The sequence below is a fragment of the Loa loa genome (genome assembly GCF_000183805.2).
Source record: "Loa loa unplaced genomic scaffold supercont3.226, whole genome shotgun sequence".
In the NCBI taxonomy this organism is placed as follows: Eukaryota; Metazoa; Nematoda; class Chromadorea; order Rhabditida; family Onchocercidae; genus Loa; species Loa loa.
In genome coordinates, this window is record NW_018108406.1 from 8729 (window position 1) to 35491 (window position 26763).

The 26763-nt window shown below is 34.3% G+C and overlaps 6 protein-coding genes across 6 annotated transcripts in view; 3 read left to right on the forward strand and 3 right to left on the reverse strand.

The window, feature by feature from the left end:
- The window catches only part of LOAG_18205 (dual oxidase), a gene marked incomplete at its 5' end in the record, with an annotated part of 14360 nt that extends 4120 nt beyond the window's left edge, over positions 1-10240 (forward strand). Inside the window, 22 exons of the mRNA XM_020450870.1 lie at positions 535-739; positions 1371-1504; positions 1576-1749; positions 1871-2078; positions 2295-2464; positions 2729-2907; positions 3228-3327; positions 3633-3789; positions 4117-4278; positions 4457-4662; positions 4881-5066; positions 5325-5550; positions 5741-6041; positions 6178-6344; positions 6452-6776; positions 7010-7220; positions 7611-7731; positions 8394-8665; positions 8821-8949; positions 9275-9430; positions 9555-9686; positions 9898-10240. Coding sequence (XP_020305397.1) covers positions 535-739; positions 1371-1504; positions 1576-1749; positions 1871-2078; positions 2295-2464; positions 2729-2907; positions 3228-3327; positions 3633-3789; positions 4117-4278; positions 4457-4662; positions 4881-5066; positions 5325-5550; positions 5741-6041; positions 6178-6344; positions 6452-6776; positions 7010-7220; positions 7611-7731; positions 8394-8665; positions 8821-8949; positions 9275-9430; positions 9555-9686; positions 9898-10023 — 4047 coding nt within the window. The remainder of the gene's footprint in view (positions 1-534; positions 740-1370; positions 1505-1575; positions 1750-1870; positions 2079-2294; positions 2465-2728; positions 2908-3227; positions 3328-3632; positions 3790-4116; positions 4279-4456; positions 4663-4880; positions 5067-5324; positions 5551-5740; positions 6042-6177; positions 6345-6451; positions 6777-7009; positions 7221-7610; positions 7732-8393; positions 8666-8820; positions 8950-9274; positions 9431-9554; positions 9687-9897) is intronic.
- A 2087-nt stretch (positions 10241-12327) lies between these two features.
- On the reverse strand, positions 12328-13408 carry LOAG_03753 (small heat shock protein). The gene is made up of 2 exons (XM_003139290.2): positions 13229-13408; positions 12328-12606 (listed from the first exon to the last, which is right to left on the reverse strand). Exons 1-2 carry the CDS (start codon positions 13382-13384, stop codon positions 12421-12423), a joined length of 342 nt encoding a protein of 113 aa, XP_003139338.1. The 5' UTR covers positions 13385-13408; the 3' UTR covers positions 12328-12420.
- Positions 13409-15622: 2214 nt separating this feature from the next.
- Positions 15623-20453, reverse strand: LOAG_03754 (Pdia4 protein). The gene is made up of 12 exons (XM_020446408.1): positions 20359-20453; positions 19921-20028; positions 19531-19616; positions 19193-19389; positions 18920-19061; positions 18659-18814; positions 18205-18353; positions 17842-18021; positions 17252-17338; positions 16935-17073; positions 16656-16810; positions 15623-16470 (listed from the first exon to the last, which is right to left on the reverse strand). Exons 1-12 carry the CDS (start codon positions 20397-20399, stop codon positions 16216-16218), a joined length of 1695 nt encoding a protein of 564 aa, XP_020303247.1. The 5' UTR covers positions 20400-20453; the 3' UTR covers positions 15623-16215.
- A 1016-nt stretch (positions 20454-21469) lies between these two features.
- LOAG_03755 (hypothetical protein) lies at positions 21470-21703 on the forward strand (the record flags this gene model as incomplete). The annotated part of the gene is made up of 1 exon (XM_003139292.1): positions 21470-21703. One exon carries the CDS (start codon positions 21470-21472, stop codon positions 21701-21703), a length of 234 nt encoding a protein of 77 aa, XP_003139340.1.
- Positions 21704-21980: 277 nt separating this feature from the next.
- On the forward strand, positions 21981-25458 carry LOAG_03756 (hypothetical protein; the record flags this gene model as incomplete). Its single annotated transcript, XM_003139293.1, has 9 exons — positions 21981-22033; positions 22596-22713; positions 23150-23371; positions 23794-23908; positions 24222-24343; positions 24660-24767; positions 24872-25003; positions 25127-25268; positions 25379-25458. 9 exons carry the CDS (start codon positions 21981-21983, stop codon positions 25456-25458), a joined length of 1092 nt encoding a protein of 363 aa, XP_003139341.1.
- Positions 25459-25956: 498 nt separating this feature from the next.
- LOAG_18206 (hypothetical protein) overlaps positions 25957-26763 on the reverse strand; it is a gene marked incomplete at both ends in the record, with an annotated part of 2845 nt that continues 2038 nt past the window's right edge. Inside the window, 2 exons of the mRNA XM_020450871.1 lie at positions 25957-26082; positions 26286-26399. Coding sequence (XP_020305398.1) covers positions 25957-26082; positions 26286-26399 — 240 coding nt within the window. The remainder of the gene's footprint in view (positions 26083-26285; positions 26400-26763) is intronic.

Consider the following 26763-nt stretch of genomic DNA (forward strand, 5'->3'; position numbering starts at 1 on the left):
GAGACTTGATTGTCACTTTCTAGTGGAAATGAAATAAGTACTAATCAATCTTATCATAGCTTTTATCCCAATAAATTTATTCTACAAACTAGGCAAAAATATAAAATTTTCAAAAACTCTTATTGAAAATTTAAGAAATAAATCATTAGTACATCTAAATCTTTTTATATTCTTATGGAGAAAAAAAAATTTGGTTGATAAACGCGATGTTACTACTGTATATCGGTATAGAGATATTTACAGATACGGTAATTTAACAAACAATATACAGCAAGTTGTACCTTTTGAATGTTTCGTCAAGTTTTTAATGCTGGAATGTAATCACATTCATAAATCGAACAGATGAGAAATGTAAATTGCAATCACTGAACGTGTAAAATAAAATAAATTTGTGATGTCCCTCCCTCCTCCATAACAGTTTTGTATTTAGAAAATATGTTAGGATTAAGGCGTCATGTGAACGTGTAAAATAAATTTATGATCCTTTTAATTCAAATTTCTTGGTTATTAAAGAGTGAAAAAGTAAAATTACAGGTGAATGAACGTACAAGCTGGATTGATGCGTCATTTTTGTACAGTACCCAGGAACCATGGGTAGCTGCACTTCGTGCTTGGCATAATGGTTCGTTGTTGGAAGGACCTATGAAGGACTATCCACCTCTAAATGATCCTCGTATTCCGTTGATCAATCCTGCACCACCGCAGATACATCGATTGATGAATCCGGAACGCCTTTTTAGCAAGTTTTTCTAAATCTTCTCAAATGAAGGGCGTTATTCATATTATCAAGATGTTATGAACAGTCTATCATAAGTTGCTTAAAATAACTTCCGTTCAGTACGATGATTACACCATAAGTTTTTCACTTTTTTATTGCACTTACACGTTCCGATAACAGTTTTCTCAGAATTTATATTTAGTTAACATCCAGTTTGCAGACATTATAAAAAAGTGCGGTAAATCCTAAATTTGATAAATTTTCAAACTGAAACTAACACTTGCTTAAGGAATTTTTAAAGGATAAGAAAGTTCCAACAATTTTACTTCATTCAACAAACATTAACTTCATTACAAAACTCATTTGCAAATGATTTCCGAATAAATTAGAATAAATCATGCTCAGATGTAATTAATACTGGAACTTTGCATTTCGATTTGCAAAGTAATAAGTAATGACCGAACAACAAATATTTTGAATGAGATAATTAAAAAGACAGAGAAGAAACAATGTGAACTGAATTTATGGCTAGTTTCAGGAAGAAACATAGGCAATATTTTATGTTTCATTCTATATGGATATATGAAAAGGGTCATTGTAAGTAATGACAGATAACTACATTTGATTATTATTTCTTTTATCAGAATTTCAGTGCTGGGTGATCCTCGCATCAACGAAAATCCGGGTTTATTAAGCCTAGGTTTAATTTTATATCGATGGCATAATATACAAGCAAGGCGAATTCAAGAAGAACATCCATATTGGACTGATGAAGAAGTATTTCAGGTTAGGTTTCTTCTTCTTTTTTCGAAAATTTAAAGTTCAATGAAAAGTATGTTAAATTAAGGGGATTATAGGGTGCTCGTCGATGGGTGATCGCAACGCTGCAGAAAATAACTTTGTATGATTTTTTACCGATTATGTTAGCTGATGAAAAGGCAGTTCCACCTTACGAGAAGTACAAGCCTCTTGTACCACCTGGCATATCGCATGCTTTTGCCGCCGCTGCTTTCCGATATCCCCATACAATCGTAAGTAAATACGATACTTCTACAGAAATCCTGAGAAAACACATTGAAAGACATTTGTATATTTATTGCTATTAATTGAATCCTCTATTTTATCTCATATAAACCTAATTGATGAGTACAGGTACCGCCCGCTTTGTTACTTCGAAAACGAGCGAATGGCAAATGTGAATTTCGTGATGAAGTAGGCGGTTATCCAGCACTAAGATTATGTCAGAACTGGTGGAATGCTCAGGATATTGTGCAGGAATATTCGGTGGATGAGATAGTCCTTGGAATGGCATCGCAAATTGCCGAAGGCGAAGATATCATTGTTGTTGAAGACCTGAGAGGTATGTGATTGCTAAAATAGGTTGGTTCCAAAAAAAAAGATTGTCATAATAGAATCAAATACTGATTGATATCCATAATGATCGACGGACCATTTGGTAATTTATTTTATGATAGTATTTACATCGTTTGGATTTAAAAGAATTTTTAAAACACAAGCGCAGGATTCTGAATGTATTTTACATTGTTTAGATTTAAAATATTTCAAGCAATTGTAGATTTTATCTTTGGTCCAATGCATTTCACTCGTCTGGATGTCGTTTCCAGTTCCATTATGCGTGGCCGTGATAATGGTCTGCCACCGTACAACGAACTACGACAAAGTTACAATCTTCCGGTCAGAAACTGGGCAACAATTAATACTGTGATGTACAAGAAAAGACCCGAGGTATAATCCTACTCAATTTTTTTAATGAGAAAAACAGGGGAAAAGAAACAGATGCAGAGATTTCCATTCAGAATTACTCTTCCGTTAAGTTTTCAAGAACTGTTATTCTCTAAAAAAAAAAGTTCCAGTAGCTCAAGAAAAGTATAGCATCTGAAGGGCTCTTTGATCGAAGTGTTTTTTTTTTTTTCCCCATTCCCTTAATATGACATGAATCTTTGATGCTTTTTTTGAAAATCAAAATTTGAAGTTTTAATATTTTCTCAGATGTTTCATGAACTGGAAAAATTGTATGAAGGTAACATCTCAAAGCTTGATGCTTACGTTGGTGGAATGTTGGAAACAAATGATGAAGGCCCAGGAGAACTCTTCAGAGCAATCATTCTTAATCAGTTTTTAAGACTGCGTGATGGTGATCGATTTTGGTTCGAAAATACTTGGAACGGGTTTGCATCCATTTTGTATTTTTCAACTTATGGTTACATTGCGTAAATTAAATAATTTGGTACTTTTTTGCTTTTCTAAATTTAATTTAAAAATCAGAAGAATGCTAGGAAGTGAATGAGTTCTAGAACTGAGAAGTGCTGACTTCAGAATTTTAAGAATTCAAAAATTTAGAAAAGAAGTTGGATGATACTGGAGCTGCTTCCCTCTCTTAGACTACTATTGATTATCAAATTTCATTTCATAAAGCAACTGAAATATATGAAATCCCTTGACCGAATTTTCCTCGGTAATGATCTATAAATCCACTAGCATATCTCAGGATTTTCACTGAGGAGGAAATTGAGCAGATACGTTCAACAACGCTGCGTGATATTATTCGGGAAACAACATCTATCGATGAGCATGAACTGCAGGAGAATGTCAGTGTTCGCTCTTTCCAAGAGCATTTTTGTTCAGTTCTTCTAGTTTGTAATGTTCAAAGTATCTTCATTTTAGGAAGAGAGAGAGAGAGAGGAAAGAAAGAGAGGAGGAGGAGGAGAGAGAGAGAAAGAAAAGGAGAGGGAGGGAGAAAGGGGTTTGTTTGATTAAAAAATAATCCAAAACTTTGTTTCGCGCTAAATATTGATTCAGTTTTATTTATCCGTAATGATAGAGATTCGAAAATTATTTATATCTTGGGAATTTTACTTTTTTTTTCCAAAATTTACATAATTTAATTGTAAAGGTATTTCTTTGGCACTCCGGTGACCCATGCGGTCAACCGTTTCAAGTAAACAGCAGTGGTTTGGAACCATGTGTACCATTCATGCGTTTCGATCATTTCACCGGCAATGAAGTAACATTTATTTTTTCATGCATTGCGCTTGGCATCATTCCACTCAGTATGTTTACAATTTGCAAGCATTAATTATGTGAAGATTTTTTAGCAAAAAATATAAAGATTTTTGAGTTAAATATGAAATTTGATCTTCGATTCTTTTGCTATACGTTTGTACGATTGTTTGAGTAATGTTTTATCAGTACTTGAAAAGATAAATCCCAAAAGATAAGCCATTTCATTAAATACTTTTCATTTAAATATTTTAAATGTTTAAATATTCTATTAAACATTTTTTACATGATGTAATAAGGATAAAATTCCATCCTCATTCCATTCGGGAAGTGCGGGGAATCCTTCAAAATTTTGATTCGATAAATATTGATTTTAGTTTCCATCGGAATTGGATATATGCTGGTACAGAAGAGGAAGAAATTGGGGGGTAATATGGAGCCATGCCTTAAAAAACTCTTCTTAGAAAGTACCAATTCGGGTAATGCTAAAGCCGAACTTGCCAAAAAGAATAGTGAGAAAGAAAAATTGCATTTGTCTGGTTTGTACTTTTTATACTATCATTTCTTAGAATTGCATTAAATCATTAAGTATTCGAATATATAGCATTCAGAATGGCATGCTCATTTTGTTAATGAATTGTATCTCTCATTTCATTAATTAAATTGTAATGCACTTTAGATAGCCAACTGCAATCAAATAGTTAGAAAAAGTTGCAGCCATTGAATGGATTAGTAAAAATTACTGCCGATCGGTGATTCTAATTGTTGATATTACGCCACTGATTCGACTGGAAAAACCACGTGGTGGTCTACTGCGATGTCTCGATTTTAGTGACGTCAATTTCGTAAATGTTATCGTTTCTGATCTGAATAGTTCCACTTGTCCATTCGTTATGATATCCATCCCAAGACACTATGATTTGGTTTGTTTCTTTTCCTGTCCTTATATGCCAACAGTAGTTGTTGCAAAATCATTTTTTAAATTTCAATTGTCACATGATAGTTGGAAGCGAACTATTGTTTAGCATTCTGCGTCCTGAAACACGCATGCTCTTAGAAGCATAATCCTTCAGGATGCAAATAATTTACCGGCTGTTCAAAGAATTTTTCAATATCTCGGAAATTAACCGAAGCATTTCAGGTTGTTCGTTTGAACAACGAATGCCAGTGTGCTCAGTTCCTCTGTGTTCTTAGCAATGTTTTGAACCGGACCGATAAACAGTTGATCATTCGTCGGTGTCCGAATAGCTACATTGTCGAAACGGCTGAAACAAGTGAAAGACGGCAGGAGAAGTTGGATCATTTCTTCCGGGAAGCTTATGCGAAGGTAATGACATCATCACATGCCACATGATTGATAGTATTTAATATATGCTACCACTTGTCGAACAAACCCTTCGATTCATTTCGTCTATTAGATAAAATGAAGTGGAAAATTCGAAATAGTGGGGAAGAATATTACGTCAGAAGAAATAAAACAGAGATAAGTCAACACAAGTTTTCCTTGCACATTTATCTTCATTCAAATCAGCAGGTATTTTTTTTTCTATTGCTGTGAGGCTTCCGGATGTATTAGTAGTTTCAGGCATTCAACATGTTGCAACTATCAGGGAATATTAGCCAAGTATTGCACGGATCAGTCTTGGAAGAAGTCCTTGGCACTGAAGTTACTAAAGCAGAGATGGCTGATGCCCTGGGGATGCGTGAAAACGATTTATTTGTTGAGAGGATATTTGCTTGCATGGCAAAGGGAGATACGAATCACGTTACATTCCTCAAATTCCTGGATGTTGTTGTCCGATTTGTTCGAGGTACCAGAATTATTCTTTCTTTAAAATTCTTCTGAAAAGATGGTATTTTCACGAGAATCTCTACTGGCTTCCGAGATGAATTCTTTCTTATCAGAGAAAAAATGTGTAGCCGAAAGCTTCACTATGACTTCAAGAAAATGTTAAGTTTCCTCAATTCTAAAAAAGCTAACATTCAAAGAAGCAATTTTAGGATCTATTCGAGATAAGCTCAAACTCCTATTCGATATGTGCGATCGAGAAGGACAAGGAAGAGTGCACAAGAAGGAATTCTGTGATTTTGTTAAATCATTAAACGTAGCAGTTGGGGTGAAAATTGAAGAAGCCATGCAAGATGGAATAATTGATAGGGTGCTACAGCGATCTGGAATCAGCGTGGATTCCAAATTTTTGTCTTACAAAGATTTTGAAGCTATTTTCAATGATATAGATGACATACGACATCCGATTGGAATGCATATGCGTGGTGCCAAGTTAAAATTCAATCTGAATGAGTTCGTGTTACTATATTGTTGTAGATAGATTAAAATGAAAAAGATAAGAAGAAATTTTAAGTGAAGAAGATTGCAGAAGTCAGATAAATCCTTTTACATCTGTTGATGTGACACACAAATAAACTCCCTTTTCAAGGACAGAAAGTATGAATAGTTTTGCAATACAAAGCGAAGAGATTGGATGTGTTCATATCAGCTGGCATCTTTCCATCATATCATATTTGGAAACTTATCGACAGCACATTGTTATCATTTTCTTTTTCGCTACTATCAATCTGTTACTGTTCTTTGAAAGATTTTGGCGTAAGTTTATTCGTTTTTTAATTAATAAATTGAAGTGTTAGGCCATCATTTCACCTTTTTCTCTCAATTTTTCTTCATAAACATTTATGGAGTTTAGTAATTTGCAGATTATCGGTATGAAACAGAGCACCGTGATTTACGTCGTGTTATGGGTATGGGCATAGCAATTACGCGCGGTGCTGCAGCATCTTTATCTTTCTGTATGGGGCTCATTTTGATTACAGTTTGTAAGAATATTATTACGTTATTACGTGAAACGCCACTTCGCGAATACCTGCCTCTTGATTCAGCGATAGCATTTCATAAACTTGTAGCAATAGTAGCTGGATTCTGGGCTGCAGTACATACTGTTGGACATTGCATCAATTTCTATCACGTGGCAACGCAGAGTCAGGAAGGCCTACAATGCCTTTTCCAGGAAGCTGTTTTTGGGTAAACTCTTGAGCTACTTTATAATTATAGGATGTGAGACGATGCAGTTAATTCTGTCTTTCTGGAGTTGTAAAATCACAGATTTTGCTCAATTTTAAATTATTTCGAAATTTTTTGAAATGAAAAGTTTTCATAATAATGCAAAACTTGACGAGTTTTACAAACGCAGAGTCAGGAAGGCTTAGGATGCCTTTTCCAGGAAGCAGAATTCCTGCTATTCCAGTTAATTTCAGCTCAAATTTCTTGCCTTCAATCAGTTACTGGCTATACGGTACCACAACTGGAATAACAGGAATTCTACTGGTAGCTCTTATGAGTATCACTTATGTATTTTCAACACCAGCTATCATGAGAGAAGCATATCATGCTTTTAAAATCACTCATCTTCTGAATATCCTAATTTATGCAATCACTGTGCTTCATGGACTTCCAAAACTTTTGGATGTTAGTTTGGAATTCACATATTTTTTTAAGTGTAAAATTTTTCAAATAATTTTGCAGGAAATAAGAAAAGTTTTCTTTCACACTGTGACTACTCATTTTCTTTGCTTAATTTTACTTAAGGAGAAAACTATTCAACATAACTTAATCAGACGACGAGTTAAACGGTTGGTACTGTAGCCGTTTAATGTCTATTAAATGCTGGTAGTTTAGTTGATATTTAAATTTGTTTAGCTTGCAACTGTAATATTATCACGGAAAACATTGTAATAAATATTGAAGCGTTTCCCCGTAATTTACTTGCTTCTTCGTAAGACGTCGAAAAGTGATCCCCTTTACACTTCGATTTAACCTATAAAACATTTTTCAGTGTTTAGTAAATTTTAATTTCAGAGTCCCAAATTTCTGTATTATATAGCCGGTCCGATTGCTCTTTTTGCAATCGACCGTATTATTGGCATGCGACAACAATACAAAAGGTTACAAATTCTGAACGGTGCAATACTGCCCTCAGGTATACCTTATTTCAGAAAGTTTACATATTCAATTGACAAGAGGATGAATTGGGATTTTTCTTTTCATTGGTGATCGGCTATTCTTTATTCCGATTTTGCGAACTCTCCCGTTTTATTTTAGTGGTTGACGGGAAATAATCAAAAACAAGTACTAAGATGAAATTAGATTTAAACTTATTAGTCAATTAAATTTGAATTGTAAAACTTTTGAACAAGCAAATTTTAACGAACTGAAATGTAGGATCTATTCAACATCTGTTACAGTTACTATAATTAATCAATGAGTAAAACTGGAAAAGACTACTTAATTGATAAAGATCGGAGAAATAGATTTACACAGCAGAATACCGCGGACACCAATGATAATGACAGCATTTGCTGCATTCAATCAAATTTTAGAGTAAAATATGAAGTGATTAAGGTTTGAACGGTTTTCAGTGGCTTCGGATTGAAGTTTCAAAATTCCAGTAGGTTGGATAGGCGTACGATTCTATAATAAGGAAGATTTGACCGTTTTCGGGAGGTGGAACGTTTGGAAATTCGTCAAATCTCATTTGTGACATATTGTCTAACTTATGCATCGGGTGTTTTCCTTTATATGTAACTCTGAGATTGTTTGACATTTTAAGTTTCAAATTTTCTCAAGTAACTTGTTTTGCAGATATTATTTACATTCAGTTCAAGAGACCAAATTCATTCCGATTTCGTTCTGGTCAGTGGGTGCGTATCTCATGTCCGGCATTTTCATGTACATTTAATGAACTTCATGCTTTCTCCTTGGCCTCTGCACCGCAAGCATCAACGCTTGAATTGTATATCAAAGCGGTTGGTCCATGGACTTGGAATCTGCGGAACCAGATCGCGTACGCACATTCCAACGGGATACCCTACCCAGTGCTTCATTTACACGGACCATACGGGGATGGAAATCAAGTATGTTTTCTGTACAAGTAATTCTTGTTAAACACTATGGAATTTAATATGGAATAAAGTGAATTACTTCATTTAAGCATAAGTTCTGGCTATATATAAAGTAACGTGAAAATACAGGTAAAGTAATACAACGGCATGATACTGTTTCATTTTAGGATTGGCATAATTTCGAAGTTGCCGTGTTGATAGGTGGCGGTATTGGTGTAACTCCTTATGCCTCTATACTCACTGATCTTGTTATCGAAAAAATGTCTGGTCGATACACAAATATCAAATGTGAAAAGGCTTGTTTCTCCTTGAAATGTCTCTTGTGTGCTGTCAAAACCCTTACTTAAAAAAAATGAACAAATGAACATAAACTACTTTTTGCAAAGCACAAAGACGCTTTTATAATCCTAAAGTTTCTCAGAAAGCAATTCTTTGGAGAAAATTTTCCGATAACAGAAAGTCAGAAAGCATAACAAATGTGCTTGGTGTGCCATAATATCTATTTCTTTATTTTTCCAATTTAATGTAATAAAACATTGGTTATTTCTTTTACTGTGGTGAGTTATGATTCATCACAGGTAAAGATAATCTTCTTGCAATTTTAGAGACGTAATATTTTAGGTTTATTTCATTTGGGTATGCTCGACACATAAGAATTACGAGTGGTTCATCGAGGTTTTACATAGTGTAGAAGAACTGGACAAGGAAGATTTGCTGGAAACACATATTTTTGTCACACAATTCTTTCATAAGTTTGACCTTCGAACCACAATGCTTGTACGATATGCCATTCGTTTTTTCAATAGTTTTCGGAGTGGGAAAATATGAATTCCTTAATTTTAAAGTGTTACTTTCCACTGCTTACTATTATACTAATTTTGTTGCAGACGTTTAATTTCAGTACATTTGTGAGAAACACTTCCGAAGTGATAGCGGTGGTCGAAGTATGTTTACAGGTCTTAATGCCGTAAATCATTTCGGTCGTCCAAATTTCGAGGCGCTCTTCAAATTCATACAAAACAAACATAGAAACGTAAGCTTCAAATTCTATGATATATTCCATTGAAATTGGCCTGTCAACCGATTGGATAAAATGGATGGAATAATTAATGTTTGGGTATTTTCTTGTTATTTTAGGCATGAAAAACAGGGAGTGTTGAAGTATGCAAATCAGGGTCTATATAGATGATTTTTAACTTACATTTTTTTTTAGATCTAAACCTCAACTATATGATTTTTTATAGGTTCAAGAAGTTGGTGTATTCAGTTGCGGCCCGAATTCGATCAACAAAGAAATTCGAAAAGCATGCAGAGAAGTAAATAGGATTCGAAGTGCAGCATCATTTTCCCACCGATATGAAACATTCTGATAATATATTGAAATGAAGAAAGTCACTTGTCATGGAAGCAGTGATAATTTGCTCATGCTCGAAATTCAGTTTAGAAATGTAATTTCCTTTAACCCGAATCTATTGATGGTTATTTTTAATTAGCTTGTTTTAATGGGAGCGTTCATGCATACATTTCATCCATTACTCATTACTAGTTATTCCAAAGATTAACTCTTGTATATTTCGCACTTCTTGGCTACATCTTCCTAGAAGTTAGGATTATCCACCGTTCATTGCTGTACATCTATCAAAACGTAATATAGGTGCCCTAAGGTGGCTCAGAAAAGGACGGAAATCTCTCGGAGTGTTAAAGCAAATTATTCTGTATATAAACAAATGAACAAATTTGCATGCTCTTCGATCTCACTTTGTCTTTCACTGATCTGTCTAACTTCTCTGCCAAAATTTTGCAATCTTACTTGAGTAATTTACTGTTTATTTTTATTATTCCGTTCATCCATAAGCTCTGTTTTTTGATTTTTTGTAAGAAATTTATTCTAAGACTCTGAACTGCGACTCCGGGATCTTCCAGAGGACTATTCATGCCGAAAACTTCTGTTTACTTAGTCTTTATTATTGTTCTGAACCGCTAAAACTCATTTGCATATACTGATCAAATTAATTTGAAAAATAGAAGTGTACAAAACACCAGTTGTTCACTCATTTATTCGTTTCTTGATTTCATACAATTCTTTTGCTCAGATGCTCCTTTAACGGCACTACTTATCCTTGCTTATCTTTGTTCAAATGAGTTAGCAAAGGTGAATTTACTGGTGCTTTTTGGACATCCCAGAAAAAAGCAAATTTCCGATTAGTGGTAGTCTCTTGAAAAAAACGGGCAAAGTTCAAATCATGATAATGCTTAGATAAAATGTTCGTATAGCTGAACTATGAATTACTGCGTCGTTTTAATCAGCAGCTTTGAAGAATTCAGCGTTTTAATCATTAATCAGCGAGCTTTGAAAGATTATCAGCAAGGTCTAGCAGTAGGGTTTGATTATTTCTCTTCCTTTCTCTCCTCCATTGACTTGCCTTTTTCCTTTCCAATTTAATTCATCGAAATAAATGCTACTTCGTCAGATGAAATTATCGAAATTTCACTCAAAGGGAGAGAATTGTCCCTTATTCTTTATCGAGAAATTTTCTTACAATACATGAGAAATATTTGAAAAGTTCAATTGTTCCCTTCAAACTATTTTCTAGTACATATGAAAAAAAAAAGAAAATGAAAACAAATCGTCCAATCAAAGGATAAGTCTCAACAGATCGCAGTATGGAGGCTGCTCTACTGCTTACAACACCTTGACCAGTAATCAAGTCGTCTGCAAGTGATCTTGCGCCGCGGCATTGACCAGAGTAATCCATTTTAGTTTCCTAATCAAAGGAAAGCTGTACATTTCTGCTCTTTTCTCGCAACTTTTGTGATGACCTACGCAATGATATATGATTAGTCCAATTAGTTTGAGGTAGTTTTATAACATTGCTTCCAGCATCCCTGAAATATCTTTCGATGGGTGCTTTGAAATGTTGACATCCGGTGGAACTTTTCCATTCACTTTTCATTTTTTAAGTTGGTCAACATTTTTTAAAATTAAAAATTGTGGCAACAACACCCATGCCATAAGACAACTTTCACAATAATAAATTCAGTATGAAAAATGGGTTGCAAGCAAAAAGATGATTTGTAACATATCTATTCATTAGATTATGCTTATCGGTTCTTTAAGCGTATTGTATCCATTTGGATTGTGAATCCATTAACATCATGAGGTATTGTTGCTTAATATATTTATAGTAACTTCAACTAAAAGAATAAAATTTTATATCAAAAATAAAAGGCATCAAAGGCCATAATGAGATAGGGCTCTCGAAAACAATTGTGATGGTAATGAACACGAAGTTCAAAATTCAGAGCTTAGTTTGAGATTGTGAAAGGGTGACAGATCGGATATTATGTTATTTTGTATAAAATTGGTGATGTTATGGCTGATGTCATGAAACTGTATTCCTAACAAACGTCTGATACTATCCAGCATCTCACTCAAGTCTTTTTTCTAAATATCAAAAGCGATTTAAGGTATGAGAGTCTTAAAACTAGATAGTTTACGTTGGAGTCAGCCTTGTAGATCAAGTGGCAGACAGCACTACCTCGAAATTCCTTATTCATCAAATTAACACCAACAGTTCTGCAGATATGTTCGACGGAAAACTCTTTAATTTATTAATAACAGTTATCACTTAAATAAACTGGTTAAAGAACTGATAAAAAAGACACAAAAGTGCCACAGAATGGATAAGCAAGAAATCCGGACAAATGTTCAGAAGGTTTATCGGGCAAAACTTAAATCATGAGAGCGTGAAGAGCTTTTAAAGAAATCATGCCTTCTTTTTGGCAACGATGACCAGATGTCCTCTTTTGGTCAAAGTTGATGTCAGGGTCTTCGTATCAATATCCGACGGAAGCTTATAGGTACGACTAATTTCACGTTTAATTTCACCGTATTGGTCGGCACGTGATTCATGTCTGCAGTGAATGACCAGATTATCACCAGCAACTTTCACCTAGAATTTGAATCTTATGTGAGGATTGAACTAAATCTCTGCCCCCGAATAACACTTTATGGAAAAAGATATTCAAAGCTTCATCCCTAACTTCTCCTGTCAAAATTTTTCATACTAATAGCAACAAGTTGTAATTTGCGGAAGCTGTTCAAATAATTACTAAATAAATAGATAAATGAGTAAGCATGTAATATGTCTGCAAATAGATTTGAAGTTCGAGTAATGAAAATAGATATTTAAATAAGCTAAATGAAAAATTTCATTCTCGAATTTACTCTGAATTTAATTATTTATTTTCGTTACGTTCATATAAGGGATTAATCTAAATAATTTTGCTAAGAAGAGCCAAAATGTCAAGAGATTAAAGCGTGAGCAATTTTTTTTCTCCTCTCTCATTTGCGGTCATCCTGTTTTCTTCTTTCTGGACGTTTAACAGCTTTTAACTCTTTGAATCTCACTTTTCGATTTCTAAAGTTATCCAGATGCCAGTTCCTTCTCCGAAATGCTGGAACCATTGTTTTTGCTGATAATCGTTATGGATAAAATAAAGCATCAATTAATCATGAAATTATTTCTCCTAGATCGATCCTGAAGTAAAAATTACAGAGGAATTCAGTTAAACCTCGATTTCCTTCGGTGTGAAGAATGAAGCATCCAGACTGACTTCAAACTTATCATTCGTATTGGTCACTTTAATCACGTCATCGTTATGCTGCAAGGGCCAATCCCACTGCTCGGCACTCCAATTATGCGTTAGTTCCAATACCTTTTCTTCCATCTCTTAACTTCTGCAACCACTAAATACTCAAATATTGGGTAATTTTATTTAATGTTGGAGAACAGGATGAAACGTAAAAGAAAGACAAGAAATAAAATGACTTTAGAGAGATGCTGAAAGATTTTACGTACGTCGAAAGCACATTATCATTAGATACGTTAAGAATTATTGTCTAGTAATGGCATCGTTAAGCTTCTTATAGATTGCACACTAGAATGAATGGGATCTAACATGAAATTTATGAATAGAACTGTCATCGATGCAGTCCATCCTAACAAATATTTTAGTTAAGAAAAACAGGGTTGCTCTATCAATAGTCTTAGCAAATGTGACATAATGATAAAGGAGAAGTTCAGACTGTATGACTTCACATACTTAATGATGTTGAAATTATTGACATTATTTAATGATCTTAAAATCAGGACAGAGTGATTTTGTGTCTCTTTGAGGCCTCGTACGAAACCTGATGTGATATTAGAGGCAATGAGATACTACAACTTGGGTTTATCCTCAAAAATTAATTGGAAGTGTGCGTAAAGGAGACAAACGGTGATAGAAGTTGAAATATTATATGTCATATCGCAGTGATTAAGGGGATCTTTGGAAACTGATATTGCTATCAGGATTCAGAAAGTACCTCATAGAATTAGTAAAAATGTCACTTATATTGTCAACGCTACTCAGACAGTGATAAGAAGGTAGTCAAAACCAAATACAGCAAATATTTGCCCTCATTATACAGTATTAACAATTCATGATGAAAGGACAGAATACTCCCTGATACATCCCTTATTGTTATCTAAAATTTCTCACCTAAAAATGAATGAAGGAAAGAATCAATCGACAACTGATCCGATCAAACATGACGGATCAAATGGGAAGGCAAGCATACTTAGGAATAATGTTGAATGGTCTTTAACAATAACAAGAGATATTTTGAAAATGAAAATGAATTGACTGGAATGAAGGTGATGTCGTATATTTTGCAAGAAGTAAGATATTTCATTTGAAAGCAGAAATGGACCCATGTTTGGAAGGTAAATTGCATTGATGAGAGTGGGGGAAAAGGAATGGTAGAAGAAAGGAAGACCATAGGTAAGGAAGAGCAAAATGCGCCTATAGCTCGATTTCAAGCTTCTTTTTACCATCTATCCATCCTTCAGTCTGTCCTAACTGTTTCTTCAGCGCTGTGTAATATTTTACCTCTCCTCCTGATTGGTTTCGTTTAACAATAATGTGATGGAACATTGGAGATACGTCAGATGTTGTCTTCCGTAAGAACGGCAGAAGAAGAGAGTGGTAGGAGTGAGATTTAATTTGAGTCCAACATTTCTACTAAACGCTTAATCTACCTCTTGAACATACTTTTTTCCTTGTAGCTCTCTGCGCTGTTGGATAGCTTTAGCAAACAGCAATTACCTTAGTTTTTATCTTCTCCTTCTCCATCCTTTTTTTCCTTTCATACAGTCTTGAATTTTCAGCAATGATGTATCATTTATAACACACACGTTTATAACACTACCGTTTATAACATCAGTACTATCAGTTCGGGTCAAGTGAAAAGCCATTTCCAGAATTCTATTTTTGTTATTTAGTTACCGAGCATTTTTCCTGTAAGTAACTTCATGTCCATGATAGGCTTTAACGCTCCTCCCAACCATGCGTTTTATTACTCAAATTCTTCCATCTTCAACGAGATTTTTCAGTGAAATTCTTCGACACTCATTAGCCTTCTTCCTTTGCGACATACTAATTGTGAAGCAAAAAAAGGCTATCAGATGTTGTCAGTGACTTTTACCTGTCCATAACTCGCGAAATACTCAATTAAGCAATCTAACTTCAGCTCTAGCGAAATCTGTTGCATATGAAACTATTTAAATTGTTGCAAGCGCCAAAGTCATGTCCTACCAATTCTACACATCCCACTTCAGTCAATTCAGAACTTAGTTCACTGATACAAAACATGTCACTAAAAGAAAAAGCAAGCTAAATAATCAGACAACATTGAAATTAACAGTTCAAAAGTTAGTCTTAAAGACTAACGTATTCCAAATCGTTCTCCAATTTGAGGCAGCTTTACGCAGCCTGTATTAGCAACTTATTGATATTTAATCTTTTGATATGACATCGGTGATACATCAAGTTACTGGAATCAGTAATCATCAAATTATTTCTTGAAAAAGAAACAACCAACAATGACAATAAAAACTATATATAAGAAACACAAATTTCTAATGTGGAGTGTTCACAGTCCTAATATTAACTCCAGAATTGATGGATTGAATAATGATCATATCAAAGTAGACCTCCACGTATAGAGAGGATACAGGAGAATACATTCGAAATTAAAGAGCAAATTTAACAGAAATGAAAATACAATCAATAAGTGCAAATTGAAAAGAATGCTGCTCTAAATGAATTTTATTAAGAAAAATATCCCGAAAAATATAAACCCTTTCACTGTTCGAAGACGGAATGAGTTAAAAACAGGGAATAAGTTATGCCATCTTCTGGTAAGTCCTTTTAGGACGCTGAAATTTTCTACAAGAATTACAGAAATTGGAGAAGAATCAAAAATTGATTAGAATTAAAGGCTTAATAAATGGCAAGGACTTTTTACAAAGCATCAAAAGCAGCAAAATTAACAGTAAAAAACGAGATAGAAGAGTCATCATATCAAAAAGTCAAGAAAATGCTTAGTATACCCGGAAGAACTATCCCATTTCTCATGCAACTCAGGAACCTTATTTCAAAAGGCTTCTGAATATAAAATATGAAAGTGAAGTTGTCACAATAATTAACGTGAGCCCAAAGATAGTTCCATATTAATTCTACAGTTCAGTTTTGCTCCGAAATGCAACAGAGGCATGCCTTTTCATAAAATCGGTGAGGTCATTCAAGTCACGATTTCCTTCATATTTGATCGGTTCTTTCTTCTTACCAGCTGGTGCAAAATAGATTGTTGGAAAACCACTTATACCATAATTTTTCGGAATATCATTGACTGTTGCATCGATTTTTACAAGCAGCAAATTTGGTTCGCTTTTTAATTTCATTGCCAACTCCTTGTATTTTGGCTCGAATGCCTAAAACTTGAACGCATTAGAACAGAATTTGCTTTAAATTTCTGTTGTTGTACCACCTCGAAAATTAATCAGATTTAACGTATCATGAATATTCAATTTTTCACTTCCAGATTCTTACCAAGGACTGTAACTCAGTAGTTTGTTTCTCAAAATGGAAATTAAAACTTAAAAAATTGTGGGCTTACCTTGCAATGCCCGCACCACGGTGCATAAAACTCCACCAGTACATCTTTCGTTTCATCAAATACAACCTGAGCGAAATTTGATGCAGCCACAGTTTTTACCGGACCCTTGTCATCCTTTGGCAATGGTGCAGACTTCACAAACGGTTTTATTTTACCTTCAAAAAAATTGATAATAGAATTTAAAAAAAATGATCCAGCACCCAAATGACATCATTCTCCATCAAAGAATAACGTATGGATAAATTATCTGTGAACAGTTAATTCCCAGAATTTTTATACCTGAAGACAGTTTTTTCATGAAAGCCGGAAGATTCTCAGCTAATTCATTATCGAATTCATTAGGACGCATCGGGTACTTTTTACCATCATAACCGAAGACTAAAACGTTATGCTCTAGTCCACTGTCATCTAGTCCTACCTAAAATATACAAAGCCAAATTCACAACGAGTTTTTATCCACAAATTGCACGAGTTTTTGAATCATTTAAGCAAGATGCTACAAAGACGCAAATGTAAGATCACTAAAACCGTCATTTTTTTCACGATCTCAGAAGAAGGTAATAATGAACTGAAATATATAAAAATGATAAACCAACCGCTGCGAGCTCATCTGCAAACTCGTCTTCGTCTGAAACTGCAAAATGATACTTATCCTTCCTGTACTGACTTGCGATTTCTAACACCTAAAAAGTGCAATTCAAAAAATAGCATCCAACATATCCAACATTTAATAGAAAATACAACAAAAAAATTTCCCCATCCTAAGACGTCCAATTATGGAAGAAATAACTGATTACCACAATAAAGAACATCGCAATCCAAAAAACCTACAGTGAAAAAGTACGAAATGCCTCCTTAAGTATTTGTTGTTATTAATGAAACAAAAGAACAATATCTTGGACTTAAAAAAAGCAAGTGTTAAAAAACTTATGTCAAAAAACCTTAGAAACCTACAAAAAAGTGTTAGACTCAGAAAATGGCATAGTATTTCAAACCTGTTCATTATCAAACGATATTAGCAATACTGTGGATTACGATATATTTAAAAAAGACGAAAAACTTATCAAATTTGAACCTTCAACGTCCGACAATCACGAGGGAAATAATTTCTTAAATTTAGTGCCAAAAATCAAAATGTTTAACCAATATTCAAGAAATGTAAAATTTAATGGATGAATAATTCAACCTTTTTTCGCCAATATTGCGTTCCTTCGCGATATTCTAATGAGAAATCAACATTATAATAGATTACAACGAGAGGGAATTTAGTGTATCTAGTCGCAACATTTTTTTTGGTTCTATGGCCTACAAGAGGAGTCGAATTTTCTTGAAGGAATGTTACCAAATCTTCCACAGTACCGACTTCCTGGAAAATACCTGAACTGTGATTATATGCTAAGTATTTTGATGAATAATTCTATCAAGCTTGTATGAAAATTAATATCACTGATAAAATATTTAAATAATAGGGATCGGAGAAAGGAATTTCCCAGTAAGAAATCGATTTCCTAGGTAAACAATCACTTCTGCAATAACTAAAAACATATGCCTTTCCGTAAGCGATTCGCTTCGGTTCGTATTTGCTCCAGTATATTTCAGGGAAAAACATGACAATTCGATCAGAATCAATTTGAAAATGTTTTTTAACGTCTACTTCCAAACAAACAGCAATGTTGAAATCATTTCGCATCATTTCAGCTAAAAAGAAAGGAAATCTCCAGGAAGCTACTTGAACTGCGAAATCTTGCTCTGAATTAAACATCAGAATAATTAAAAATCAGTAGTGAAAACGACGTATTCATATAATCAATATATTTTACTACTCAGAGATTCTAGAAATCATAATTTCCATAAAAATTTCTATGGAAACTGTAGGAGGAAGATCCACTACTGCAGAGAAAACTCACTACCACCTTTATCCTTCAATGGATGTAGTTAGTGATACGAGTAATCGAGAATAACAAAGGCAAAATAAGGTCCTCCACCAGTCTTAAGAATCTGACCTGCATTACTTAAAGAATCCAATAATTCTGTCTTGTCATCACTGAAAAAACCAATGACTGTTACATCGTCTTTGCGCATAAAATGCTGAGCCTCCTTCACACTGGTAATTTTCCTTAAAGCAGGTTCAGCTTGTTCAAGCATGTATTTTACAATACCTAAAATGAGGTTATGACTTTTGAAAAACCATTATAATTCATTGCATATAAGTATGATACAACAAAAGAAATATTACTATGTTAATTCCTCAGCAGAAAATATACCTTCTGCATCACGAGGTCCTTTGTAATCAAACTTCTTTCCATTTCGGAAGATATACAAAGTTGGGTAACCAGTTATATCAAATTCCGCCGATAAATTTTTCTCAGTTGTAGAATCCACTTCTGCAAGCATTATATCTGTACCCTGAAAAAAAAAATGAAATACTCCTTTGCTTTGCAGATTTTTCACTCAATCCACTTTGTGGTTTAGAACCAAGGAATTTTCCAACTGCATCCTTTTGAAGTTTGTTGAACAAATGACTAGTTCAAACATACCTTAAGTTTTTTGGCAGCTTTTTCATATTCAGGTGCGAGTTTCTTACAATGGCCACACCATGGTGCATAGAATTTAATTAATACGAGTCGATGTAAGGTGATAAATTCACTAAATACTTCTTTCGTTAGCTTCGCTACTGCTGACGAAGGCGATTCATAAGTGGGATCTGTTTTCTCCGAAACCCACTGTACAATCTCTGAAAACAATTGGAGTCATTTCAAAATTAATTATGAAGAAATTTGAAACTTCTCACTAACAAAGCTAACAAAGCTCACTAACAAAGCCGTTTCAAATGTTATGAAAAGCGTCACAGTATAAATTTCAAAATGTTTACGACCATCAGATTCTCGTCCACCGTTATAATCGATTGGATCTTTGCCACTTCGCCAAAGTTTTAATGTTGGAAATCCTTTGATGTTGTAACTGAAATAACGTTACACATTTAGGAATTTATTTTGATGCCTTAGTTTGAAACTTTGGAATTTGAATTAAAACGTTTTATTTCTATGTTTTTTGTATTTATATGGTGTGTCTGCTGAAAGCACTACTTATCACTGTTGATAGAACACAGGTTCTCCATTGCTGTGAAACATATATTTAGAATATGAAGTCTATGATGTTTTGGGCAACCGCACCAAACCGATAATGAATACCTGACTATGCTACGCAGATAGTTTTTAAAAATGAAAATAACAGTTTCGAACATAAAAATAAAATTTTATTCTACGTTTCTGCAAGTTTTGTTTCAACGACAGCGTCCACTTTAGCCAATGGTACCTTCAATTTTTTCGCCGCCTTTGCATACTCCGGCGCTAATGCCTTACAGTGATCACACCTGTAAGAAAACAAAATCTTGAGAATCATTTTCCAGAAGTGAAAGTTCATAAGAGATAGAATGTTGCAATAACTTATGTAACGATTTATCCTGTACGGCACACAATAAGCAATCACCTATAAGGCAGTCCTAACAAAGTAAGAGAAAAGCAATATTTTACCAGGGAGCGTAAAATTTAACTAATGATGTTGGATTTTGCTGAAGGAATGATATGAAATTTTTTTCGTTCAGTACAAAAACACCATCATCCTGTTCAAATTCGTTTTTTTTCTTCCGCAAATATACACCCAAAGAGATATATCAGGATTAGTATTAGCTTTAACAGCATACCTATAATAGCAAACAGTGTATCTCTGAATCACTGGAAGCATTCAAATAACGAACAAACGCAACTACCATTTCATTACTTCTTTTAATCAAGTACTTGATTATTATAAAATTATCAAAGTGTGCTTCGTGTCTAACTTCCAGTGCTTCACTTCAACTTTAATCAAAAGTTCTGCAGTTCACTTCATCGTCGATCGCTGTCAATTTACCTTATTCTATGCGTAGCACTAAACATGCCACCACCGAAAAGTATCGAAATAATCATACGAAACATCTGCTCGTAACGGAAAAAAAAAGAATTGAAAGGTGACACTTTTTTTCTGATACTGTGATCTTCTGCGAGATGGAATAAATATCTGCTATAATTAATGAAAATGTTTAAAAAGACTCGACTTAAGCCAAATAGTACCGAACTGGGTAGATTTAGCAGAAATTCTCAAGAAAAAAGATTATGAACTAGAAATGAAAGCACGAAAGCTCCTCGACAGTTACATCGGCACCTCCGCGATGACCCTTCCATCTGGCTGACCCGTCTACACTCTCTTCATCTTAAACCTTACTGTCACAATATCACATTAGTTATTTTTACGGAACATTCTACACATAGAGAGAATGATACAGAGAGTGCAGCAAAGGAAGAGGCAACAGAGACTGGTAGGATTCACGAGATAGTTTGAAGTCAAAATAAAGATGTGCTTAACGAGATATAATGACAGGTACTGCGCGGTTAAAGGACAGACAGTGATAGTATTCAGGAGATGCATTTACAAAAGATAAACAAAAATGATCAAATAATGTTATACGACAGCTGCGCCAAAAGTAGCGGCGAATTCCTGCAGATAACACGGATCATAAAATGGGAGAATAAGTAAGGTAGGGTAGATAAATCTTCTTCGAAACTGGTAGAATTGGGTTAAACAACTTCCTTATTGACTAGCAAGGTAGTTCGGAATTTAACTGAAATTTTTCCCGGAAAAAAAAATCACCACTCATTGTATTGAGTCAAGCGCAAAGAGAAAGCATGAAGGAAAGAGAGGAATAAAAAAATCCAACCTAAGACCAATTTCAATTTTGAAATTGTATTTTGTTTGTGCTTCGGGAGAGATGTTTCTGTATGGAACATTTAGAGCAATCCGGTATACCAGCAGTGGGTAAACATTTTCCGGAAATTTCTTTATATAATTTTAAAAGAAAAATGATAAATTCGAGGAAAAAGAAGGAACAAAAGGAACTTGAAAAACGCATTGCGGATGACAATACCGCTTATTTCGCTGTGCCAGCAACGGATCAGCACTATGTAAACAATTTAACATTACGTGTGTCGGAAGAACAAAATCAACAAGTATGATTTCAGCCTCGAACTTGAACCTGAACCTGTTCTGTGTTACAAGTGTTTTTGGATAAAGAATAAATGTTTGAAGTGGAAACAGAATAGTCGAAATTTTCTTCCAGTCCTTTTTCATATATAATGAGATGCTTCAGAAAGTGTTATTTTGTTTAGAGATAGCAGCAATTACGAGCGGTTGTCCACACTTTCTCTTCTTTGCATTTGCTGTTAGGAGTATTGGAACGGGAACTTCTTTGTTAATTTGAGAATTGACGTTTGAAAATTTTCAGCTGAACGTATGATCAGGAATCGGAAGCAGACGGGAGAATATGAAAAGAAAAGTGAAGAAAGGTGACGCTTGAAATAGTTCACGGAATAGACGTACATAATCTGTCATGACATCACTTCAACGATAGGTGATAAAAAAACAAAGAGAAAAAACTGCAAACAGCATAAGCACTCATTCGTTCCTGAACCTAAGTTAGCTTTTAATAATGGCTTAACTGAGGCATTTTTTGAAAACTGGCCAGAAAAGTGATCTTTGTGACTTGAAATTCTACTTGAATGTTTTTTTAATTTTCTTTATAAGTTTGACATGTTAGATCAACAATATCATCCAAATCAATTATACAACCAGCGATCAACCAAAATAAAGTCAGAAATATCGAATTGAGATAATTGACATAAACAAATACTTAAAACTAACTTATATTGATGCTAGTAACACTGACAATTCTTTCAATAACCTATTATGTTCCCATATTTTTAATCAAATCCTTATTCAACTTGAAAGGCCACAGCATCTACCTTATCATTTAATTATGCTTTCAGCTTTTGGCAGTTTTCAATAAACTGTGCCTTTTATTTTAATTTTTTCCTACAACCTAATTTTTTTGCATCACTTCATGAATAGGAAGAACAGGCCCGCAGGACGGCGATGCTGCAAATGCAAGGAGTTGAATGCATGGCGCATTAAGTTAAGGCAATGTGGACATTTCGTTTGCATTGCGTGCATTCTCGAACATCTCAAGGTGACTGTTTAATACTTTCCGAAGATATTATCATCAAATTATATAGCTAAGAGGTGGACTCGAATATCTTTGTGTTGCAAGTACCAGATTACTTGAAAACGAAGTGAATTTAGAAATTTAAATTAATAAACTTAAGCAACAAAGTTGAGGGAATATTTAGTAGCTAAAAAGAAGTCAAAACAACGTGTGTTACACTCGAGTCAAATTAAAACAAGTGAAATTTTACTAATCAAACTGAACTAAATTGCATCGAAACGAGCTAATGCATTTAACTTTTGATAATCTTTAAATGATCAAATTAAACAATTGTAATATTCCACAATGGTTATGAAGGAGCAAAAATGGATGCAAGCAATAGTGGTCCATAAAGGAAGACCTTAAGTGAGTCGAAATCAGCTTGATTATAAAAACTGAGCTTTTCATAAAAATTTCCTAGTATTGGATTGGGGAAGAAAACAAAGCACGAATTAAATGTGCAAAGAGGACATGTCCCAACCGTATTCATGAAAATGATATTGACGCCGTGCTTGATCCTGATAATGACGACTTGGAGATTTTTATGAAAAGAGCAAAACGCGAGTATTTATTGCATGAGCATCGAAAGCATAGCATCTATTATGCATTTGGAGGATTGATACAAAGGTGTCCACTTTGTAAGGTTAGAAATACTTTCCTTACTTACAAGCGCGGGAATAATATGGATGAAATAATTAATTCAAGTAAACTGAAGTTGTTATGAGTTCCAGATCAAAATTCGATGGAGAAACACGTGGCACGTTTTTATAATATGGAGCAAAGCAAAATTATTAGCATTTGAGTCGCATAAGAATTTTAAAGTTTTTAAGCATACTTTAACTTCGAGTAAAGAAGGGAAGAAGTTGCATAACTTCTTTCCTTTTCGATGAATTTATTTAAAAAAAAAAAGAAAAAAAAAAACGAACGCAGAGATCAGCAAATGAATTGTACTGGATAACTTCAGAATCAATATTTAAAGGCATGAGTGTTCGATCTATTGCTTAAAGATACGTTGTAGTACCCATTTGGGTGACTGTAGTGAAAACAGAAGGACAATGGTTATAGGCACTTTACACGGAATATGATGGTTGCAACTTTGTGCAATGCGTTAATATAAGATGTAAACAACAATTTTGTTGGGTATGTAATGAACCTACAGAATCACTGCAACATTTCGCTGGTACCTTTTTCTTCACTCTTTCAACGAAAGATAGATGAATCAGATAGGTTGCTGAAGATTTAGATATCGAAATTACAACATTTTAGCACCTACTTATTGTACACAATACCACCTGATCAGTTTTATACTCCTAGTCGTGCAACCTTGTACCGTGAGGTCCCTAAAAGTAGTCGTTAAATTATTTTTTTTATTGTTTAAAAAATCCATCCTGTCATTCTACCACCTCTCCTACCCACACATTGTAATGTCTCATGGATTTCGGACTGAAAAAAATCTTGCGATTAGGAAATAATTGAAAGATGGAAATCTGCAGGTGGAAGATGTAAACTTGGATGGGATGATTTATTCAAGATTTGTTTCATACTCAAATTTCTGGCATTCACCGAAGGATTTTTGCTCGTCATTTTTTTACCATTCGTTAGCACAACTTTAATAGTTAGTTTGTGACATTCCTTTCCAATATATTATTCTTTCATGCCCAGAACCTTCGCAGTACGTTGTGATGGCTTATTTATCCTTACTGAGATTCTATCTGATAAGTATCATCTATTCACTACATGCATATATTTACACTTGTTCCTCAAAAATCTCTTGAAGATACTTCATGAAAAATGCAGGGGACTTAGAAGTACTGATTATGAAAATGCTTTGATTAGCAAGAGTCAATCGATAATCCATACTCAAACATTTAACATTTTTCATTGAGAAACTTTTCCTGTTATAATACTATCCAATACAGCAACCTTTACAGTATTTTGGACCGTTATTAGTGTTGATCACACTGCCTTACCAAATAATTTTGTTGTTTCGAGAATGCATGCGTCGAATGGGTAAAACACCGTGGACAATTACTACCTTGGTAATGACATCACTCTATCTAACCAATCGATCTAAATTGCATTAGCCAAGATGTCATATACAGAAGTAAGCCGAAGTCGAACAGCAATTTACATTCTATTTGAGGCAGTACTGTTGTATCCGATCATGATGTTGGCAGCAGTACCTTTCGCTATAGGTTCATTGGTATTTTTAATACCCGTGTCAACTGCATACTGCATCATAGCGATCATCAAATGTATTCCTGCATTTTCAAGAGTAAGTAATGAGCTTCTATTTTCAAAGGATTAGTTGCTTATTTGCTTACACTATCCTATCAGTTATTTCCACATATTTGTTCAATAAAAGAATAAATGAATTCCTGGTAATCTTTTTTTTCAGGCTTGTGATGTCATTTACCTTATGTCAATGTTAGCTGGTTGTTTCGGCTTAGATCAATGGCGTATTATTTTGAGGGAAAATTATGAAGCCAATCGTCAACATGAAATAAAAATTGCGCAAGAAGAAGAAGAATTGAGCGAAAGTTCGTTTGTTTGTTTGTTTTTTTCTTTTAACGTAATAAACTAATCGTGCTTCACTCAGTTTTGAATTTCTGCCGTGACGATGGCAGAGGCTCCGTGAGCAGCTTTTTAGGGGACAAATTACCGACATGTTTGAGACACATGAAGATCTTTGTGAGTAATAGTAATGATCAATGTATGATCAAGCAATGATCAAGAAAATAATTGACCTGACAATATGCCTTGAGACTCATGTCAAAGTCAATCGTGTTGAGGAGCGGGTAGTTCACCGAGCTTGCAAAAATCTTTGAAAAAACTTCAGAAAAAGTACGACAGCACTGAAGAACCAATTTGCAATTGATAAAAATGATCGACTGATCACATTTGCTGATTTGAAGGTTGCTTAATTCTAACATCAAATTTTGTTTTCATCAAAAGAGTTCACTGCATCATTGTATTGCTGACGTTCAAAATTTACTCTATCTTACTAATACTAGTCATTTGGTTGTACTTTCAAAAACACAATTTAAAACTGAAGGTGTAATTTTTACACATCAAAGGGTAATCATATAGACAGCTTCTGTACATAGAAACACAAAAAATTTAAACACAAAAAAAATTTTTAAAATAATGCAGTCAAAGACATGCGGATGAATGTGCAAGACAATAATCTCAGTGGAAAAAAATAATGATAAAGGATCACACTGGATTTTAAAAGTCACATTTTGCGTAATCCTCAATTAGCTCATTAGTTTTGTTCATCTTAGCGAATGAATCTTGGATATAAGGCAGCATTCTGCGAACATCACCCATTACATCATATAAAAACGCATTTTCCTGTAAAACTTCCGGGTTGGAAAACAAGTCGGTGATGTAGAGTCGCAATAGACGGAAATATTGAAAATGTCGAGAAACCTGTTGAACGAAAAGTGAGACTCTTGTCCAGAGGTCTATTGCTTCTTGATTTGTTGGAAATATAACTTCCTAAACTAAATTTTCAAAAATATTAAGAATGCACTAAAAAACACATCTAAGCATACTTCGCCATAGCAAGAGGAAGGATAGGATTCCAGCATTGGTTCAGAATGTGACAGAATGCCATAAATCCTTTCGCCGAAATTTGTACCACAAACGAAAGGTCCACCAGAATCACCCTGAAAGGAATTCATGACTCCAACAAATGAATGGTTAGCAAAGGGAAAAATGAATATTTGTCATTGTCTATATTCTAACTTCGATAGCAGAATGGTGTTACTAATAAGGAATTCCTCCTTTTGTCAATTTCAATTCAATAATGAAGTTTCTACTTATTTCCATTAAATGACTTCAGTTGTATGATCCGGCATATTGGCATAGCAGCCCAAAGCCATCTATTGCGCAGCGAATGCATCAAGCCCTATTGAAAACATCCATGGAAAACGAACCGCACATTGGTAATCAGTCGGAGGTTAGATTTCTTATTTCGACATTTCTGTAAATTAATGTTGCGGTATCTAGTGAATATGTCAGATAAATCAT